Source organism: Callospermophilus lateralis, chromosome 19 (genome assembly GCF_048772815.1).
Source record: "Callospermophilus lateralis isolate mCalLat2 chromosome 19, mCalLat2.hap1, whole genome shotgun sequence".
In the NCBI taxonomy this organism is placed as follows: domain Eukaryota; kingdom Metazoa; phylum Chordata; class Mammalia; order Rodentia; family Sciuridae; genus Callospermophilus; species Callospermophilus lateralis.
Window position 1 is genome coordinate 29,868,530 of NC_135323.1, and position 21,879 is coordinate 29,890,408.

The 21,879-nt window shown below is 40.1% G+C and overlaps 1 protein-coding gene across 3 annotated transcripts; it reads left to right on the plus strand.

Annotated features, from left to right (window-relative positions):
- Window positions 1–8,151: 8,151 nt before the first annotated feature.
- On the plus strand, window positions 8,152–21,851 carry Zcwpw1 (zinc finger CW-type and PWWP domain containing 1). 3 transcript variants are annotated; one of them, XM_077105929.1, is made up of 14 exons: window positions 8,152–8,236; window positions 9,264–9,345; window positions 9,798–9,949; window positions 10,151–10,273; window positions 15,262–15,378; window positions 16,093–16,213; window positions 16,899–16,974; window positions 17,356–17,460; window positions 18,461–18,544; window positions 19,102–19,168; window positions 19,534–19,625; window positions 20,237–20,297; window positions 20,777–20,911; window positions 21,459–21,851. In XM_077105929.1, exons 1-14 carry the CDS (start codon window positions 8,203–8,205, stop codon window positions 21,776–21,778), a joined length of 1,569 nt encoding a protein of 522 aa, XP_076962044.1. In that variant the 5' UTR covers window positions 8,152–8,202; the 3' UTR covers window positions 21,779–21,851. The 3 variants fall into 3 exon arrangements, with proteins under 3 accessions (XP_076962044.1, XP_076962046.1, XP_076962045.1); XM_077105931.1 differs by having other exon boundaries at window positions 21,429–21,550; XM_077105930.1 differs by having other exon boundaries at window positions 8,186–8,212.
- Window positions 21,852–21,879: the final 28 nt, after the last annotated feature.

Consider the following 21,879-nt stretch of genomic DNA (forward strand, 5'->3'; position numbering starts at 1 on the left):
TCCGGGAGTTTAAATATAGCCCCCCCAAGCCCCCCAGAAGCCCCCCACCCCAAACGGGCACTCTACTTCCCTTCGTAGCTATGTCCGGCCCTACTGATATCCTTTGTCTCTGCAGCGCGATCCCCCCCTCTGTAGGCGGGGGAGCTGGTGTGAAAAGGTCTCCTTGACACTCGACCCTTGTTCCTGAGGAATGAGTCTCAGCGGTCTCCGCCCGGCTCTAAACCCGACAACCTCCCTACCCCGCCTCCTTCCTCCCCCTAGTGGGTAGCGCCTGCGCACACCCTTTTGGGCTTGCGCGGGTAGCTGCAGCACGTGCTGGAGATGATGCCCCGCCTTCAGTCCTAGGGGCGGGAACTATTACGTCGCTTCCTCAGGTTTGGTATACGCAGCGTGCGTCCGCACGAATCCGAGGGGCGTGGTTTTCCCAGTAAAGGAGGCGTGTCCATAAATTATTCATGAGGCGATCGCACTCCTCCCTTCAGCCCGCCTACTTAGTAGGGCTTCGGAGGGAGTAGAAGGGAAAACATGAAGTAGAGACAGGGGAGAAGTGGAATGTACTGACCGTATTCTTACGAATTGTTCTCAGCAAAGTGCGATTGTGTCATTTTAACTCACCCCCCCCTCGGGAATATTCTCTGAAAAAAAAAAGACAACGGAAACAGCCAAGGTTGTCCCAACTTTCCCCGAAAAGGCTCGCTCATTTGCTTTTCTCCAATCGCGATCACCACAGAACACCACGCCTTACTCTCCGCCTCCACATCCACGTACTGACCCCAACGCCTCCGCCCACCAGGAGGCCCCCGGGCCCGCGGACGGCTCGCACGCGGGCCCTCCGGGGGCACCCTGCGACTTCGCACCGCCTTGCATGAAAGCGAGCGTGGGCGGGGAAATGTATTCAGCCCACCTTGGGTTCCTTGCCCCAGCCCTTGGGAAGCCGCGATTCGACGCCGTTTCCCCCGGGTGATGAATGTCCCGGTCTCCCTTTCAACAGTTTTAGAAGTGGATGGTATAAGTGGGAATGGAGGCCCAGGATAGTCTCAAAATTAAAGAGTGCGGAGACTAGAAGGGAGAATAAGTGTGAAAAGCTGACGGAAGAAGCAGTGTGTGGCAAAGAGATGGTAAATGTGCTTCAGAACACTCAGGCACTGTTGCTGCCGCCTATTTTAAAAAGTGAAGTCGACGAGGATTATGGGATTTGTAGTTTAGGGTCTTCGTTTGGAAGATGGCCGCGCAGCAGCAGCTGCAACTTCCAACTGCGCATGTGCCTTGGTCTTGAGCGCTCCCCTTGGGCGGAGCTTGTGCACGTCCTCGCGCCTTCTCCTCTTGGCGGGAAAAAAGTGGGTCGAGGTTGTAGGGGCTTGCAGAATCACGGCTGCGACACGCTGTGCTTTTCACCTTCAGGTCTTCCTCGCCCCAGAAGGTAGCTGGCTCCTCTCCAGTTGCAGATGAAGGTGCTGGGTGCTGCCAGTTTTGGCACCTGTATCTGAGGAGAAGGTTTCTTTTAAGAGCGATGACCAACTCTTGCCCCTTCTCCTCAGAACCTCTGAAACTCCAGCTCATCCCCAACAGGCGAAAATGACCAGTCCTGTGGCGGGCACCGGCGGTGTGCCAGAGAGCGAGGCTCCCAGGCCTGGGCGGGAGGGGCGCCCGGGGACACCCGCCCCAGGAGGAGCCTTGGTGGGGAGGGGACCGGCTAGTCGTCGGTCCACCCTCAGGGGAGTCGAGAACCTTTGGCTCTGTCCCTAAGAACTGGTGAGGGGAAAGGGAAAATGGAAGCTCGTCCGCAGTCGGGCTCGACCTCGTGCCCTTTGAGGGGAGGTGGCGCGGCGCCTGGGAGGTCACAGGGGACGTGCTTCTTTAAGCGAAAGCCACCCAAAAGCCCGGTTCGGGGGTTTACGGCTGCTGGGGAGGGATGTCCCACAGCAGGAACGTGAGGGCCACCAGCCATCGCGCTAGAGAAGCGGCCGACCCCGCTTCTTTGCACCCTCTGAACTAAGAAGCTGTAGTTTACGGTGAATTTATTGATAAGCTGTGAGAAGTTTAGTTCGGGTAGTTGCTTCTGAGGGTAAATAACTTGGTGTGGGCATAAGGGTTTCTGGAAACGACTTTTCATCTTGTGAAAAAGCTGAAAAATCAGGTTTGTGGAGCGTGCATGCGCCCGAGCCCACCTACGCTCAGAATGGACGGCTGAGAATGAGCGCGAACCACGTGCTGCTAGACAGTGATACCCAGGGGAGCTCAGACTCTGAGACTTTAAATACAGCCTTTAAATAAGTTCTGAGGCTCACAGAGTCCATGGTAAAGTACAATTCTAAAGGATTTGCATTTGTTAGACTAACGACTGGAGGAACAATATGAAGAGGGAATCTTAAAAGGTGGAATTAATTTTTTTTAATATTGCCAAGACTAAATTATTTTACTAGGTAAGGTCTTTAACTTTTTGATAGGAGAATTCTTTTGTTCTCAATTTATGGAGGGCTCCAAAGAGTTTTTTATGTGGTTTGTGTCTATTGATGTGAACATATTAGACATTAAAACTCTGAAACATGTAAAATTATTTACTTAGAAATAACTCATAAATTCGCTATGTAATATTTTTGGGAAAAATACATTTTCCTAAACAGAAGACATTTTAGTGGGAAGAGTGGCATTGTTTATATTTTCACAAACCTCATGTCTGCTTAGTAGAAAACAGCCAGATTCTCATCTGTTTCAATCTGTTGTAATATCTTGTTTTGGTATAAGTGTATAAGAAAGCCAGGCGTAGCTCAGGAGGCTGAGCCGGGCAACTTCAAAACCAGCCTCAGCAACTTAGGGAGATCCTGTCTCAAAAGATGAAAAGGGGATGTGGCTTAGTGGTAAAGTTCAATCCAAAGTAAAAAAAAAAAAAAAAAAAAATAGTATATGGAAAAAAAATGCAGCTTAACACAAATAATTAGTTGGAAAAGGAAAGAACTCCTCAGGGATTTTGGACTACATTTTGAGGATGCAGTCTGGGCTGGATAATTTTATCTCAGTATTAATTATGATTTTTTAGTGTTTTGTTTTTCTTCTTGGGATTGAACCCAGGGGCACAACCACTAAGCCACATTCCCAGCCCCCTGGACCCCCCACGTTTAAATAAATATTATTCAGAGACAGGGTCTCTACTAAGTTGCTGAGATTGGCTTTGAACTCCTGGTCCTCCTGCTTCAGCCTCCCAAGTCACTGGGATTACAGGCATATGTCAACACACCTGGTTTTCTTTTATTATCTTGTTCTAAGTTCTTTTAGTTCTTTTTCCCTTCTCTACTCTTTTTGTCCCCCATGTGCTGGGAATTAAACCCTTGCTAGTGCTAGGCAAATGCTCTACCACTGAAGTAAATTTCTGGCCCCTACCCTCCTTTCTTAGGTTGAGTGAGTGGGATACAGTTTATGGGATTTTTTGGTTATTTTACTTCCCATGGTAAAGGTTTTGGAACTGTCTCTGTGTCTTTATTGTCATCTCCATCTCTCCTTCCCTATCTCCTTTTCATCTAAGGTAAGAAAAAGAGAAATGCTAATCCTGGATCTAGAGTCCCTAGTCTGTTCAGAAGAAAGTTGGTGATGTTTTGTATATTTATTAACTGTGATTTCTTTTTTTTGTCTCTGAACCAGATTTCAATATTTGTTATTGTAGAAAGAAGGAAATTAATCTGAAACAGAGAGCAGAAACTTGAGTTGTCACTTCTTTGCTTTCTTTTCTCTGTTGGTGAGGCTAGAACTCTTGTTTAAAAGTAATGGTCTTCATCATATTTCTCCTTAGATTAAGGGGACCTTTAAGCATCACAACTTATAGATTTGCTATGTCTTGTTAATTTAATAATAATATACAATTCTATCCAGTTGCTTGGAGTTTCAGAAACACTTTGGCCTAGAAAGGTCTGTGTAGGTTTAGATAAGAATTTGAACCTAAATATTAGAAAAGTTTGTATTTTTACATTGGTCAAAGTATTCTTTTTATTACATTTGAAGAATTTAAAATAAAATATATATTTTTCATTGGTGTATTACAGTTGTATATAATAATGAGATTTTTTTTACATATTTGTATATGCACATGGCATAAGAGTATAATTTGGCCAATATTCTTCCCCAGTATTCCCCTCCTTCCTCTGATCCCTTTCCTCTACTGATTTCCCTTTGATTTTCATGAGATTCCCTGACTTTTCTAAAAGTTAATTTTTTAAATTGGTAATATGTATGTTATAAAATTCAGAAATAATGCAGTATCATGAAAAGCTTCCTTTCATTCTCATCCACCCAGATCTACTGCCCAGAGGCATTTTGATTAATTTTTTATATATTCTTCCAGAGAAAGTTTATGGATAAACAAGCATATTATGTAGACATACATTTTGAATAGCCAAATGTCATCTTAAAAACATTAATTTTCATTCTACTTTTCCTCCCTCAGTACAGCTGTTATAATTTAAATTATCTTCATGGGTACTTTTCATGACATTTTTCAAAATTTTGGAGTCTAGGAGAAGATATGTTTGTCATTTATGGTCACATTTTCATTTGTGGTTAGATATTCCTTTTGCAGCTTATTAAAGTTTCTAGCTTTTACTGAAGATCATATTAAAGAAAGAGAACAATTTGCTTCAGTGTTTCTCCCCCAAATTTCTACTTGCCTTTTTTTTCCCCCCTGGAGAAATTATGTTTGGGAATTGATGGTGATGAGTTAAGATGGACACAGTGAGGAAATGTGCTCCTTAATATAAGGGAAAACTAGTTACTTCATAAAACCATATCTGAATTGTTCACATTTATGAAGTTAAGAAAAGGAACAGAATAATATCAAAGGATAATTTAAAAATACTTTGCATGTAGCCATGAGGAGTGCATGCTAATCAAGCCCCCAATACCTTTTGAATTCACCTTCTGATCTAGATGGTGGAACTCTAACTTGAACAAGTTTGGCATTTGAGTATCTTAAAATCTTCAGATTCTTTAACCAGAAGTGTCTAGGAACCAAAAAGTCTATTTTATGTTGCCTTTATGTCTCTTTGTGGTGGGAGATTAAGTAGTTAGAAGAATTGAGTGTCAGTTCCAGGGTCTTCAAAATTCAAAACCAACAGCCAGAAACAAGATCACTAAGTAGAATGGATGTGTTTTTAGGATTTAGAAGCAAAAGTCTGGGTTGGTCTGAGTTCTAATATGTATTAAGACTAAGACTTTGGGCAAATCATTTACCTCACATTGTGTATTTTTCTTCTGTAAAAAGAGGAGCTGAGACTTTATGCCTCTAAAGCCCTCCTAGAGCTATATTGTTTGTTACAGTCACCAAAATAAGGAGGCTGGGATGTCATTGGGATAATGTTTGCCTAGCATGCTCCAAGCCTTGAGTTCAATCCTCAGCACTGAAAAAAAAAAAAATGGCGTGTATGCTTTAAGCCTACGTATTTTAACGTGTATTCTTACGTATGCTTTCTGTATGTTGTGTTAAAATGATGGTAAAGCATTGAATTAGACTATTGGGTTTCAGCACAGCACAGTTAACAGCACCAACTTTGACAGACATGTTCTGATTCTGGTTTTATGGTTTATTAATTCTTCAATATCTCTAAATTTTTGTAAGCTGCAGTTTCTTCACATATAAAATGGTATCTAAGATTTGTTGAGAATTAAATGAGATAATATATAAAAGGTAAAGAAAATAGTGTTGAATATATGTTAACCATTATCATTAATTGCAATAGTAAGAATGAAGCACATTAGTTGTAGTGTAGAACCCCTCTGAATAGATTGCTGAATAGCTATGAATATCAAAGAAGGTGCTGAAAGTTCTTATTACTAGGTTTTAAGTAGAAGAGTAAGATAGAAGGTTCAGTTCTCTGAAGACTTCTGCTGGTTTATGAATATTTCTGAGCTATAAATAGACATTGGTAGAGTCCAGTATTTGGGAAAACATTGGCCTTAGGATCTAAGTAAATGGAAAGCAAACATTACAATGATGTCAAAAAGGGGATTCTCTATGCATAAGAGAATTGCCAAATTATTGGTATTCTAAGTATGTAGTGGAACTTCAGGAAATGGAGAGAAGTGCTCACTCTTGAACTCCCAGGACTGTCCAAGCCCTACAAACACTACTTTTACTAATGCTTCCACCACTGCCACTCCTATGGCTACCTAGTATGAGTGCCCACCTTACATAAAACATGGTTCTAGGTACTAAAAATACTAAGGATTTTTGCTCATATTCCGTGGTATGTAATTGGTACTGCTGAATTGGGGAGAAGTATTGTCAAAAAAGCAGAAATGTAGTCAAGATTCCCAAGCAAATAGATATTGAACTCAAGAAAACAGGGAGAGGAAAAAGTTATCAGGGTCCGGGGTTTTAGCTCAGTGGTGGAGTACTTGCCAAGTGTGTGTGGGCACTAGGTTTGTTTCTCAGTACTACATAATAATAAAATAATAAAGGTATTGTGCCCATCTACAACTAAAAGAAGAATATTTTTTAAATGACCAGAATCATTCCTTTTTTCTAACAGAGGCAAAGAAAGCTGTGTTTCTCAGCTGAATGATGACGACATTGCAGAAGAAAGAAGGTGAATGAGGGGACTGGGGATGAGGCTCAAGCAGTAGCGCACTCGCCTGGCATGCGTGCGGCCCGGGTTCGATCCTCAGCACCACATACAAACAAAGATGTTGTGTCTGACGAAAACTAAAATAAATAAATAAATATTAAATTTAAAAAAAAAAAAGAAGGTGAATGAGGGAGGTTCACTTTAAACATTTATCTCATTTTCTCTTTCTGAACATCCTTCCCACCAAAGGGCAGTTCAGTTCATATATATTTTCTGTTCACTCTGTTCAAATTTCTACTCTGAAAGATACTTTGAGCAGAAATAAATATGATTTCTGAACTCATAGGGATAAGAAAGACATTTAAACATCTATAACATAAAGTTAAATGTGGTAAGTGCTATCTGAGAGGTGCAAAGTATTATAAAGGCTCAGAAGAAAGAGATATTACTTATACCAGAGAGGATCAGTGTAATTTCATGGATGAGGTAGCAAAGATTGGCCCTTGAATAGTTTGTAGATTTTGGCTAGTGCTTTGAAGCTAAAATTCTCAAAAAATTTTATTCAAAGTTAAGCAAATTTTTAAAAATTTACACTTGAATACTCAGCTTTCTATATGCCTATATTTTTATCACCTTTGAATTGGTTCCCAAACCAATTTGGGACTGTGCCAGAATCAACTAGTCTTATAAAATTATAGATTTCTGGGCCTCACTTTAGTCTACTTCATCATAATCTGAAGGGGGGGTGATGTGGAACAGGCAGGGACAGACCTAGGAATCTGAATTTATTAAAAATTCTCCCCATATAATTCTCATGTGGCTAGTAAAGAGACAGTGTTCAGCAATGTCTGTTAGACTGTTTCATAAATTCCATTTGATCAATTTCAGAATGTGGGAAGGGATCAAAGAAACCCTTTGCCCCACCTACACAAAAATTGCATAGCATGATACCGCATGGCCCCAACTCACACAGAGACGAGACCCTGGGGATCAGTTCTCCAGTGGCAGAAGCCAAGGCAAGCCCACCAAAAGCCAGGTTAGAGAAGGAGGAAAAGGCAACTACAGAGGATGGTCCAGGGGTTGGTCAGGAGAAAAAAGGAAAGGCTCAAGACAAGCCAGCAGAGAAGAAGGAAAAGGTATGAGTCACATTAATGAACTCTCATAGGAAGTTTCCTCCTACACTGCCCCCAGCCCCTGGGGCTAGACAAACAATCTTTTCATGTTGGGGAACTTCATCCTGTAGTTACAATATTATATTTGTGGTTTTTATTTTTTTAACTTCTGTTTTCTTCCCTAAGAGACAAAAAAGATATTTTGATGGAATAATAGAAAGAGGTAGGTTAGAGGTGGGAGTAGAAGTAGACAGAAATATTATAAACATTTCTCTTTTCTTCTACTCCTTTATTCCCAGGACATCTGGGATAAAGTTTATGAACTCCTTAGGTATGTTGACTTCATACCTTCAGTCCTGTGAACTTAACTGCCTCATCTAAAGGAGGTTTTCCTGACTGGCCAGAGGAAAGAACTGTGAAAAGATAAGCAGTTTTCCCTTCTTACCTCATCTCTGCAGGGAAAATCAAGTCTTACCAATGCAGAATTTGAAGAGATTGTCCAGATTGTGCTTCAGAAGTCCCTTCAGGAGTGCTTGGGTATGGCTTGTGGTAAGAGGAAAAGGTTTCAATTAGGTAAAGTGACTTATCTGAGAAGTAGTGTAAGTTTGACATCTTTTCTTCTCTTTCTTCCTCATAAGTAAAGAAACATTAGACAAGACTTTGAAATACTTAATTCCTTATCAATAGGACCATGGCTAACCCACCTAAGATAAAAGGTACAGACCTTTAGAAAAGTGGATTACATTGACTTCAGAATATAGTCTTAAAAAAAAAATGGGGGCGCAGGCAAAACTGGGAATTGAACCCAGGACCACTCTACTAAGCTACATCTTTAGCCCATTTTATTTTTATTTTGAGACAATGTCTTGCTGTGTTGCCCAAGCTGGCCTCAAACTTATGATCCTCTTACCTCAGTCTCCCGAGTAGTTGGGGATTACATGCAGCACCATCATGCCCATCTCACCTACATTTTTAAAATGCTCTTTTTTATAATATTTTAAACTGCAATTTTAATTCATTTCTATATGTTTACAGTCTACTTAGGAAAGAAAAATTGTTTTCCCAGATTTGAAGAATTTAGTCTCCATCCATCCTTCTATATTTCTGTTTTTAATGTTTTAACATCTTAGGGTTTTGGTTTTTAGAAGAAAGAACTCTGTAGTATAGGCCCCAGGGCCTTCTCCACAAAGTTTGAGGCTAAGGAGAATGGTCTGACACTTCAGCCATTCTCAGGTATACTTCTGTTCCTAGAAGGGGTTTGAGGAAAAGTGATATAATTTGTGTGTGTGTGTGTGTGTGTGTGTGTGTGTGTGTGCATTATTTTACATATAAAAATAAAGTTATAATTATCTAGCTGTCCTGGAGTGAATCAGATCAGTCTGGAAAGGCTTCCAGAAAGATACAGATTTTTAGCTTTTTTTTTTTCCTGAAAATTTAAAGATTTAGGTTTTATCATATGACAAGTAGCCAAAGGTAAACTCTTCTAGGCACAGGAAAGAGACAAATGTTATGGTTAGTAAATACTGAGTGATTGTTTTATCACTTTTCTGCTTATAATATTCTGTTTTGGGAGGGATGGAATCTGGTCTTAATTTTGCAGAGACTTCCTGTGTTCAGACCACTTCCCAGTCAGACAAACAACCAGGCATTACTTCTGCTACTGATAATGATAACGCTGTTGGGTAAGTTTATCCCAGGGAGGCAAGTTAAACATGGGGAATTAACATTGGGAAATGGTGATTTATCTATATATCTAGTCATTTATGGTGTTTCTACTGATTATAGGCATGTACCCACCATGCTCATCTCACCTAAATTTTTAAAATGTACTTTTACAATATTTTAAGATGTAATTAAAAATTATATAATTTTATTTCTACTGATTTCTCTCAGCTAAGGAAAGAAACCTCTTTCAGCTGAGAAAAAAATAAGCAAGTAGACGAGTAAAATGACCTCAGGTGGCTTTAATGGACATAGGATTGGTATTTTTTTTCCTTATTCATTCTAATTGTGTCCTGTACCACCAAGCTATACCCTTACCCCCAAATCTAGAAATCTTTTATCTTTCTTTCACCCTTGAGGTCTTTCAAAAGTTGCTCCTTTTGACTTTTTCATTTGAAAATATCATTTTCAGAGAGAGGAAAATGATACCTCATACTCCAGAGATTTCAGCCTCTGTAGAAGATGTCCCAGAGATAAGAACATCTAAATCAGCCCAACTGGTTCCTGTACCTTCTGAGAAGAAATTTAATAGACTTTCCTTAAGCAAAAGAAAGAGGGAAGCTCGTAAGTGTAGTCAGATACAATTTGATTCCTGACTTAGATACTTAAAGAAATGAGAGAATGGAACAGTTAATAGGCTGAGAATTTTCAGTCCAAGTCTTGAAATTATTGGGCTTTGATTCCTCTTTTTCACTGACCTTTTCTATCTACAAAGATTCTTTTCTTCATCTCCTCACCTCATAATATTTTGTTTTACCTTCCCAGAAGATGAAAAAATCGAGAAAGTTCAAGGTGGACATGAGTGCAGAGAGAAAGACCAACCAGAGAAAATGATTCAGGGTGATTCTCAGATCAGGGGTCAGCAAAAAGGGGAAGAAAGTGGTTTTGGTGAGTTTATCCAAAGTTTATCACTTGGTTTGGCAAGCCCACCTGGGCTGAATATTCAAAATGGAGGAGAGAGACAAGGATTAGAATGTTAGAGGAAACTGCAAAGACTCTTAACTTTCACAGTTGCTTGTTCAAGAATATGCTACTGAGGAAGAGAAAGATTCCATTCATTCAGTCATTTATTCACATAATCCTTACGTATCAAACATTTTAGATAGTACCCAGGCAGAAAACTAAGATGTGGTCAGAAAGGTAGAAGAAAAATTATGAGAGTAGTATCACAGATATCAGAGGAGGAAAGAATTTGAAGAAAGGGAATGCTTAATCATGTCAAATGCTATCATGGAGAAGCCAAAGAGGGTAAAGATTTGAAAATTCTCAAGGATATCACAGTTAGGAAGCCATTAGGGTTTGATAATAATTATCCTATGGATTGGTAAGGGTGTATGGATGGTTACAGTTAGTTGCAGAGTAAACACTTTTTAGTTAGTGTACTAAAATTAAGAAAATTAAGAGGGAGAAAATGGATAGAGTGGGAGAGTTGTGGGAGGGATATTCAGTTTATAACTTTCTTCTATCTATCCATCTATCCATCCATCTATTCATCTGTCTATGAATAACAAATGAGACAAGGTCTTCCTGTGTTGCCCAGGCTGATCTCAGACTCCTGAGCTCAAGTGATCCACCTGCTTCAGCCTTCCCAAGTACTGGGATTATAGACATGTGCCACCATGCCTAGCATTATCTTTTAAAAGAGAGACTTGATCATATTTATATGTTGAGGGAAATTTATTTATAGAGGGGGAGAAATTGAGATAGGAATGGGAAGAGATTCAAGGAATTTGTCCTTCACCAGGAAGGACACCTTAGCCTTTGAGATGGGTTGAAGGCAGAGTCACAATGAATATGGATTTATTTATTTTTATGAAATTTTTTTTTGTGCTGGGGATTGAACCCAGGGCTTTGCATATGCTAAATATGAACTCTACCACTGAACTATATCCTCAACTTATTTGTTTTCTTAACTACACTTATTAGTGTGTTAATTGTGTGCCATGTACATTAGGAGCTAGAAATACAGTGATGAATAAATTTGATAGCTCTTATTCATAGAATTACAGTTTTTGTGTGTTAGATAATAAAAAATATAATATGAAATAATCAAGGTGACATTTAGATATTTATGACAAGAAATAAAACAGATCATACAATATATTAGTAGGTTCAAAAATTCAGACATAAATAGCTAATACTTTGGGAGAAAACAGGCTTGTGCAAAAACCCCCAAAATAATAGAAAACAAAATCCAAAGTATAAGGATTGGTATAGTAAAAAGTCAGGTGGTATCTAATATGTATGTGTATATGTACATTGTTTTGATTGTAAAAACATAATAGAATTTGCACAAACTTGGAAAAAAACTCTAGAAAGACTATGCGGGTACCAACAAGAAAGATAGTCCAGATTAGTGTTAAGAACTATTCTTGGTATACTGTAGACCCTGTTGACCTGCTCTCCAGTTCTTCCAAATAAACTAGTGTCATTAGGTTTATGTGGTTTATGTGGCTCCCTCTTCTGTACTCATTACCGCCAGGATAGGATTTTAGATTGACAAATATGAGTTCATTCCCTAGGTGGCGCCTGTGAGTTGAATTATGATTGTAGTGAATTTGTCAGCCTCTTGCTGTAAGTGAACCATTCCTTCTGTTTCTTACAATTGCCAAGGAAAGGAGAGTCTTCTGGAGAAGAAAGTATAAAGGGGTGAATCCCATAAATACAATTTTCACTAAATATTTTGAAGGAAAAGAAGAGTGTCACTAGGAAATGATGGAGACCTAAGTAAGATTGGGACAGTCAGGGAATTTCTAAGGAAATTATATTTCAGATGAAACCTGAAAAAAAAAAAAAGGTTATTCACGTGAAGAGTAGGATAAAGTTTTAGGTAGGGTAAGTTTGTCATATTCCCAGTACCAAAAAAAAAAAAAAAGTATGATTGGAGTTCAGAGAGCAAGGGAGGGAAGTGGGAAAGTGCCTCAGGAAAAATGGAAAGAAGTAGGCAGTGGTTAGATCAATGACCTTGACCATGCTATAGTGAAATTTTATACTTTAGTGCAGTGTGTCATTCTTAATTTTTTTTATGTGCATGATACTGGGGAATAGAATCCAAACCCTTGCACATGCTAGGCAAGTGCTATACCACTGAGCTACATCCGTAGCCCTTTTTAAAATCTCACTTTGAGTCAAGGTCTTACTAAATTGCTCAAGCTGGTCTTGAACTTGTGATCCTCTTGGCTCAACCTTCTGAGTAGTTGGGATTACAGGTGTACATCACCATGCCTGGCCAAATTAATGTTTAAAATGATCCGTTAGTGATAAATTAGTGGTTGAAATATGGGGAAAAGAAGGAGGAGTCAACCAATTACTAAGTTAGTGGTAGCATGTCTGGGATTAGGATGATAAAAATGGAGAGAGAGAAAGAAATAGTTAGTTTTATGATAAGTTTTAGAGATAAAATTGTGACAACTTGGTAATGAATTGGATATTGGGGACAGGAAGAGAGGAAAGGTTCTGTCAAAGATGTTTGGTTTTTGGCTTAAGCAGTTATGTAAAAGAAAGTGATAAGAGTGGAAGAACAACACATTTGTGGGATAAACTTAGGTGTACTAAACTTGAGATCTTTGTGAAACTTCCAAATAAAAGTATCAGGGTTGGGGATGTAGTCCAATGGAAGTGTATGTACACATGGCCAAGTTCAGTTCTCAGCAGAACACACACACACAATGCCAAAAGGCAATGTGGAATCTGTAATTCGGGTATGAAAATGGATTTCAAAGATATGGGAATGGGTGAGCTTGTCTAGGGGAAAGTATAGTGTGGGGAAAGAAAACCCATGATTAGGCTTTGGAACTGTGACATTTAAAGATTGGATGGAGAATGAGGAGAATCCAGCAAAGGAAACTGAGGAGGAAGCTGTCTGAAAGATGAGGGGAGGGGACAGGAGAATGAGGTAACACAAAACTCAGGATGCTAGTGTTTATGGAATGAATGGCCAATTGAAATACTGTTAATGTGTGTCTGTGACATCAGTCTTCATTATCCTGGAACCACATATGGTGAACATCAGTTTTTCAGAGCACATTGTCTTTTCCTTTCAGTTTTTTGAACAGAAACTTTAAAAAATTGCTGTCATTGAATATTTCATCCCAAGTCATAAATATCCAGTTTTATATCATTAGAGTGGTTTCTTTCCATTCATTTTCTTGTGAATAATTATCGCTTTCACACGAGAGAGTGAACTTACCAGAGGAACATAATGGTTGGTGATATGAATTGTGAAAATATAGTGATACCTACGTGCCTGGTTTTTCTCTAGCAACTTTCAGTTTCAGGAGTGTAAGCACAGAAAAGGTAGAAACTGGGTTCATTCAAGGTGGTGTTTCGTCATGGGTGGAAGAAAGGACAGATAAAAAGGCAGCTGATTTCTGCAAGAGAGTCTAAGGAAGTGTTAGAGAACCAAAGGTGATTGGTTCAGAGTGAAGAACGGAGGTTGTTACCAAGCAGAGAAGATGGGAGATTGAGAAAGTTGATATAGGGCTCATTGAATAGGTGAGGTAGGAGAGGACAGGGCTTTTTTTTTTTTTTTTTTAGTTTTGGGTGGACACAATATCTTTATTTTACATTTATGTGGTGCTGAGGATTAAGCCCAGGGCCTTGTGCATGCCAGGCGAGCACTCTACCACTGAGCCACAACTCCAGCCCACACAGGGCTTTTTTTTTTTTTTTGTCAGAGAAGATATTTGAATAAATGGATCAAAGGGTTTACGATTCCCATAGATGGCTGGTTGGGGCATGTGGAAGTGGGAGTGGATTACTGAGGTGGCATGGAGGAAAAATTTAAGGAACTGAGAGAATGGGTTTTTTTGGGTGGTTTTCCTGTGGTCATCTGGACTGAAGTCTAGAAATGGAAGAAAATAAGACAGCTGGATACCAGCATATTTACAGGGGAGATTAAAGGATGGTAGAACCTCAAAGGAAGAAGAGATTTAAATATAGTAGCAATAGGAGTAAGGATGATGCTGGCGCAACATTCTGTCCTGAGAGACATGGATAGTGTGAGAAGGGACAGAATCCACTTAGAGGGCTGGAGTAGAGGTCAGGTTGAATGTCATTAGTATGTCTTCAGGCTTCATAAAGGAGGCAGAGGCTCAGGGGTTAAGTGTATGTGAACATTTGTTGCTCAAGTCTGGAATTTCAAAGGACACTGTGGAAGAGTTTGGGAGGGGAAGTGTGTGAGACATGAAGTCAAGATGTGGGGATACAGAGGTTGAGATGGGAATTTAGAAGATAATGGATAAATGGAGGCTTGGCCTTTGGGGCCCAAAGCAAATGGGAGAGAAGTGCTAGACTTAGATCAGTGTCTTTGGGAGGAGGGTGAACCCAGGGCTGTTGGTCTTAGAGGTTTCAATTTGGTAATTTGGTAACAGGTAATTCAGTTGAGATTCAGATAAGAACTGTATATTGAGCACAAGGGAGGCTGGTTAGCCCTTCAAAAGAACCTTTCAGGAGTGTCATGCAACAGAGAATGAAGCACTCTCAGGAAAAATACCAGGCAACTTTTTGTTGATGGGGGGCAGTGTTGGGGATTGGACTCAGGGCCCAACACATGCTGTGCCAGCACTCTACCACTGAGCTATACCCGCATCCCTAAGGCAATCTTTTTATCTAAGAACTATTAATACAGGAAACTATCCTATCCTTCTGTTTGCTTGAATTCCAAGTTCTAATTTAGTCTGATCTTCAGCAAATAATTATCTTCTCTGAGCATTGGTTTTCCCAGTCATAGGGCAGGGATTGAACTAGTTGATATGTAAGATTTATATAGAGATGTGATTCTGGGGGAGTGGGAAAGTTATATTGATTTTTAGTTGGATTGAAGAAGGAATAACCTATTTTTGAGTCTTTTATGAAAGTTTTTTTTCTTGTCACAGGTCAATGTTTAGTTTGGGTCCAGTGTTCCTCTCCTAACTGTGAGAAATGGAGGCGACTGCGTGGAAACATTGACCCTTCAATTCTCCCAGATAATTGGTCTTGTGACCAGAATACAGGTAGAAAAAAGTAGATTTTTTTTTTCAGGTTTTATCGTTCTTCCTTCTTTCCTGATATGTATCCCTTAGATTAACTATGACATAGGTGTATGTATTTTATACTCAAGGGGTCCTTGTAGTGACTGGGAGAAAGGAGCTTCTTATCCTGTGGAGATGACTATGGGCATAAATAGTGGGAGAAAGACATCCTGTAGAGTTACACGAAGAAAGGGCCTGGAATTCTGAATATATGTATTGTGTGAATTTCATTTTCTTCAGTATTGGTCTGATCCTCTCAATCCTGATTAGAATATTGGGCTGGTAGATAGCAAGGGATATGGGTTTATAGGGGAAAGCAGGTGAGAAAGACCCAATGATCTTAGAATTATAGAATGTTTGAAACTACTTTGAAGAAATAATGATGATCAGTTATTTTACATATGAGAAAATAGTCTCAGAGAAATTACTCTCATATTGCTCCAAGGATGGGAACAGAGTCACACCAGGGTTTGTAAGTGGGAGTTTGGAATCTCTATAGAGTATCAGGAGGTAGCACTCCTACTTCTCCTGGCTCAGGCTGCATTTCTTCCATGGGTCTCTATTCTTTTCCTCCAGGTGCTACTTTTGTTCTGCCTGCTTCCTATACTACTTCCTTCTTGTTCTCTTATAACCTGCATCTAGATTTCTACCTCATGAGTGTCTTTCTATCCCTTCATTCCTTCTCTCTCTTGGCAGACTTGGATTATAATCGCTGTGATATTCCTGAGGAGATCTGGACAGGGCGTGAGAGTGATGTGGCCTATGCCTCCTATGTCCCAGGATCCATCATCTGGGCCAAGCAGTATGGTTACCCCTGGTAGGGCACCATGATAAAGAGAAAACATCCATCCTGAGCTTGAGAGTGGTAGATTCAAGCAGGGAGGGAAAGAAATGGCAGACATTTGTAATGGGAACATTACTTGCCTTAGAACAAGGTCTTTCTAAGGTTTCTCAAAGTTAAGGTCTCGCTTAAGTTAGACTGATCTTTAGCAAGTAATTATTTTCTCTGAGCATTGTTTTTCCTAGTCATAGGTTGGGGAATCATGAGGTGAGGGAGAAGACAAAATATCAATCTCGAGGGTTTTGAAAGAGCGTGTTTTCTTGAGGTTTCAGGAAGAAAAGTCTGGCAATGCTGCCATAACTGGGTAGAAAATGGAGGGGGGATCCAAGGCATTTTAAAATATTGAGTTGTGAGAACATGCAAAGTGAAGAGAATGAGGAAGATTAGGATAGTTTCTTCCTTAGAGATTTTGTACTCAGGGTTGTGGGAATGTGCATAAGAGTAAGACAACTCTACTAGGAAGACTCTGACCTTCTTTGTACATTGATGGAAGTCACTTTAGTCATTTGAAAGTGACCATTGGAGGGGACTAATGAAAGACCTTTTGGATCCTTTGTTCACTAAATGTATTGCCTTTTTCTGTACATGTATATTGATTAGCTTGTGTTCTGTTTATCTTATGTCTTCTCTTGTATCCCCTATGCCTGTCTCTCTTCCCCAGGTGGCCAGGCATGGTCGAATCTGATCCTGACCTGGGGGAATATTTTCTCTTTGCTTCTCATCTTGATTCTCTGCCGGTGAGTAATAAACAAGCATATCCATCCTAAAAGATATTTAGAGTTGGAAATATAGATTTAGGCAGCAGACTTGAGTGCAAAAAAGACCTTAATTAGAGCTAGAAATATGGAGGTAAGTTCTTACCCCTAGAAATAAACTTGTCTTTAATTAAATCTTTACCCACTTGTAGGGCATTTATGTTTTGATAAAGATGCTTTGACTAGAATTCCTGAGGTCAAAATGGAGGAATAGTGGGATGAGGTGGAGTAGGGGATTCAGACTTCAGGGAACATATGAAGCACAACACCTTCTTTGTAAGTCCCCTTATCTTTCTCCACTACTTGTGGCAAGAGGAGAAAAGTAGATAGGACAAGAGCCAAACAGACTATCTTTTATTACAGTCTAAATACCACGTGACATTTTTTGGAGAAACAGTTTCTCGTGCTTGGATCCCAGTCAACATGCTAAAGAATTTCCAGGAGCTATCCCTGGAGCTAGCAGGAGTGGTGAGCAAACCCATGTGGACGGGTGGGGGGGTGGGGGGGGGTGGGGTGGGGGGGTGGGGGGGTTGGGGGGGTGTCTCTTGTGATACAAGGAACTGGAAGACAAAAATCTTCCCTTTATTAAGTGTGGTCTGCTCCCAGGGGAAACTGTCTGGAGGTGGTCTTTGGTCTGATCAGTCATGCCAAGGGCAAAATTATGCACGAGGCACTCTTCTTTTTGCTGGGTTGCAGTAAGGTAACAATTTTTTTCAGTCTCCTTCCCTGCTTGCAGATAGTGGATCTTCCTGAAGATGAAGGTACTCTACAGTTGAGCCAAATCAGGACTGACAGACATGAGGGCCCAGATTAATTTAGGATTTACCATTCTCAGTGCTGTGGACATTTTGGATCAGATAATCTTTTATTGTGGAAGGCTGTCCTGTGCACTATAGAACGTTTATCAACATCCCTGGGGTCTTCTGGCATCTAGTCCTGCCCCTGACCCTGCTTCTAGTCATGACAAATGAAAAATTGTCTCCAGACATTGCCAAATGTCTCTGGGGCACAAAGCCTTTCTGGGTTAAGTATGTCATATTTCCTTCTTAGAGTTACTTTGTGTCCAGTGGCTATAAGATGAGCAAAGGCTCAGAAATTCAGGGGTCTTAGAAAAGGAAACAGAATTAAATCAAACAGTTGTATCTAAAGAAACTTGTGAGAAGCATAAAAGTGAGATCACCTAAACTCCTTTGTTTTTTTTAAAATTACCATTAGATTTACTTTGGAGACCAAAATATCAATTGAAAAATTTTCTAGGAATTGGTGAGAGGTTTATTAGAAGGAAGAGGAGTGCTGTTTCTGAGTGCAGAAGACTGAGAACAGAGGAGTGTTATATCAATAATTGGAAACAAATAGTTAAAATAATGTCTGGTGGGTTGCAGCATGTTGAGATCACTTCTCTAATATTTATTATTGACTTATCTTTAAAGCAGTATCTATTATTGACTGTAATCTTCTTCCATTTCAGAAAAAGTGCAGGAATAAGGACTACAGCCAGAAACTGGTGGCAGCCATCATGATGGCTCAGAAGGCAGAACAGATCAACATTGGGGTGGGAGAGTGTTCAGATCACATACTTGCTTTTATTTGGGACTTAGACACAAAGAAAACCATACTCCCCACTGCATTCCATAGTTGTTATCTTAGAACTGCTCTTTTTTTTGAGACCATATTCCCTTGATTCCTGAAGTCATCCATTTCTTCCCATGTCCTTGAACAAGTGGGATCTTCTCTCAGCCTAAAGAGACACAGTTTGTGGTAGGGGTCAGCCTACCTCCCTATTTAACTTCAAGTCTCAGATATTTGTACCCTAATCTCTTTTAATCTGAGAGTTTTTCAGTCTCAGATTCTGCCCATGGGGGTAAGGGTGGGGTTGAGAATGACGAACTGAATTTCTCTTTCCCTGTTACTTGTTGAATTATGAATAAACTGGGAAAATAGATTATAGTTAATCTCTATAAAAGTCCAGATAGGCCTAATATAATATTTCAAGTGAAAATGGTGTGGAAAATGAATACAAATTTTGTCAGAACTAAAATTTAGAAGACAGAGAGCAAAGGCTCCCTCAGGAAGATAGTGGATGATGTTTTTGTTTCTTGGTTCCCTCAGGAGCGGGTCAACTTATTTGGTTTCTGGAGTCGTTACAGTGGATCTGACAGCAATGGGAATGGAAAAGGTAGTAGTGGAGGGGGAGGCTGAAGAGGAAGGGGAGAGACTCTTCCATGAAAGTGGCAGCTCAAGCTTGGTTCTGGGTTCTGTAATAGGAGACTCTTGTGAATTTCATTGATCCAGTATTCAGGATGGATCGACAGATGGATGGAGAGAAGAATGGGGAAAAAGATGGTGAAAAGAGAATGTAGATGGATAGTAATGAGCTTTGAAGAGGGTGGAATCATGATATTTGGGAACTAATTTTATGAGGAAAATGTCATTTGGACACAGAAGTCAGAGTTAGAAGATGGATTCTCTGGCATCAGCTTCATAATTCACCAACTTTTTTTGTAAAAATTATTTAGCCTTTCTTTTCTTTTCCTGTTCTAGACCTAATACTTTCTGGGGCTAATAGCCCAGAGTCCTACTTGGAAAAAGAAGAGGAGGAATCAGAGATAGAGGAGGAGAAAGAAGAGAAGAGAGTAAGATTAGCTTTAAATATTGGTTAGATCAGGACTGCCTTTTAGGAGAGTCCTGTAAGGAACTGGTTGTGATGGGTTTACATTTGCTATTATCCATTTCATTTCTGTCTCAAGGAAGACCAGCTGGCTGGTCTTATGTCCTAGAGGTCTCCACCAAGGAAGGCTCTCTGCAATCCTCCTTGTTCCCTCAATTTCTCACATCTCTAGAACTTTTTTTTATTAAAATCTCAATTTATACCATATTTCTGTGGTCCTTTCTGGAGCAATTTGAGAGAAGAGCAGATTGCCTTTCTACTCTTTTCTTTTCTCTGTGGACCCTTAGGATATTCATTCACTCAGTTACTTAGCATCTCTTATTCAGGAATATGAAATATAGATTTTTCACTTTCTCTTTTAATTATTTTTAATTTTTAATTTATCAGCTTTTATCATGCTGTGACCTAGCTTTATTTCCTTCTTTTATGCATTAAAACCTTGCATTGACTAATACCAAACAAAATGGGAACGTGACTATTGATTCCCTAAAACCCACCCGCTATTCTACAACATCCCTGTCTATTAAGACAGTTATATGACTGAATTTATCCTTTTTTCCCCTGTTCTATTCACAGGATCCAACTTTGCCTGGACCAAAGCCAACCAAAACACATTCAAAAAAGCCCAAGGCAAGACGTAAGCAAGCCTGCTGGAAAGGGGCTGCATCTCACAGTTAAGGCAGGGCAGAAGCAGAGAGTATTAGGAGTCTTCAGGTAGCTGGGTCCATCTATCTCAGCTCCAAGACCTGAAAACACAGGCAGGACTAGCTGATTGTATCAGGGAAGAAACTGTAGGTTCCTCATTTCTGTGTTTTATAAAATGTTAGGTTAAAGATGGGAGGTTTTAAATTCTTAGCCAATAAGGATGGCTTCCTAGAGAAGGCCGACTCTCAGAAGAACAGTAAAGAGAAGGAGAAGATGGGATGGGGGGGGTGTAAAAAAAAAACCGAAGCAGGATGGGGAACAGGAAGCCACTGAGAGAGCTCACTAGATTGAGAATGAGCAGAAGATGTGGAGCAAGGCAGAGGCTAAATGTGGGGAGACAGTCTGCCCTTTCCAAGTTGTTATGAGAGAGAAAAAATGTCCTTGATATTTTGGGGGTTGGGGGTGATACAGGCATGGCAGATAGACAAGACAGGACCCTGAAAAAGAAGATAGTGAAGAGACCTCTGGGCAGTGAATCCATAGTGCCTCCTGCACCCCTAACGGGAAGGAAAGAAGGACAAAGGAATTCTGATCTGGACCAGCCAGGTAAGGCTCAAGGTCTAAAACACTGGAGAAATGAGATCCATATCTGCATATCCTCTCTAGGATCATTTCTGAACAATTCTACAGCTTTTCATTACATTAAAGAAAGAATGAAAATCAGACTGAAAGCTCATGCCTCACATTGTACCCGGCACACACAGTATGAAAGCATGATGGGTTTTGAGTTGATTGATTCCAGGGAGAATACTGAGGAGAAGAGAATGTTTATTGAATGTTACTGTAGACTGGCTAGATGGGTACTTTCCTGCTTGTTCCTTTTCTTTCTTTCTGTAGCTTTATGACTGGATATTTGACATTTTAAATATAGGACAGCTAAAACTCAAAAAGAGTTTAAAATTTGTTTTAAGACCCATATAGAGCATATGGATATCCTTGGCTTTAATCCAAGTCTTTCTGACCCAAAAGCCCATGTTCTTTATACTGCGATCTTTTCCACAGATATGTTTTCTTTGCATAGGTATTTAGAATTTTACTAAGCCAGCATAATCTTGCCTTTTAGGACTCTGAACTTTATTCCCATTGCATCTAGGCCTTAAGAAAAAATTTCAAGTTCCCCAAACCAAGGCCTCAACAACCAACTTGTCTCAGGAAAAAGAAGTTAGAATGATGCCAAAGGGCCTGACCCCACCAGCTCATCACGTGGCCTGTCCCTTGGAGGGGAAAGAAGGGCCTAGACCCCAGGAACCACCAACTAAGGAGGCTGAAAGTATCCCCACTGAAGATGAAGCTTCCAGTGACCTGGACCTGGAGCAACTCATGGAAGATATTGGAGGAGAGTCCAAGGAGCAAGGGGAGCCACAGCATGGAGAGGATGCAGAGGGGTTCCCTGCAGCCTTCTTTGAGGAGTAGTCCTCTGCTCTTATCCTACTCTTCTCTGCAGCAGGGGAAAGAGTCTCTTGGGAGGTCCCTGAGCAGTTGATAATTTTGGGGTTGTTAATTGGCTACAAGTT

Coding starts and splice junctions, on each gene's coding strand:
- Zcwpw1 (XM_077105929.1), top strand. CDS start 8,203: ATGGCTTGTGGTAAGAGGAAAAGGTTTCAATTAG. Junction 17,461..18,460: donor CCCTGGAGCTAGCAGGAGTG/GTGAGCAAACCC, acceptor CTTCCATTTCAG/AAAAAGTGCAGGAATAAGGA. Junction 19,626..20,236: donor AGGAGAAAGAAGAGAAGAGA/GTAAGATTAGCT, acceptor TTCTATTCACAG/GATCCAACTTTGCCTGGACC.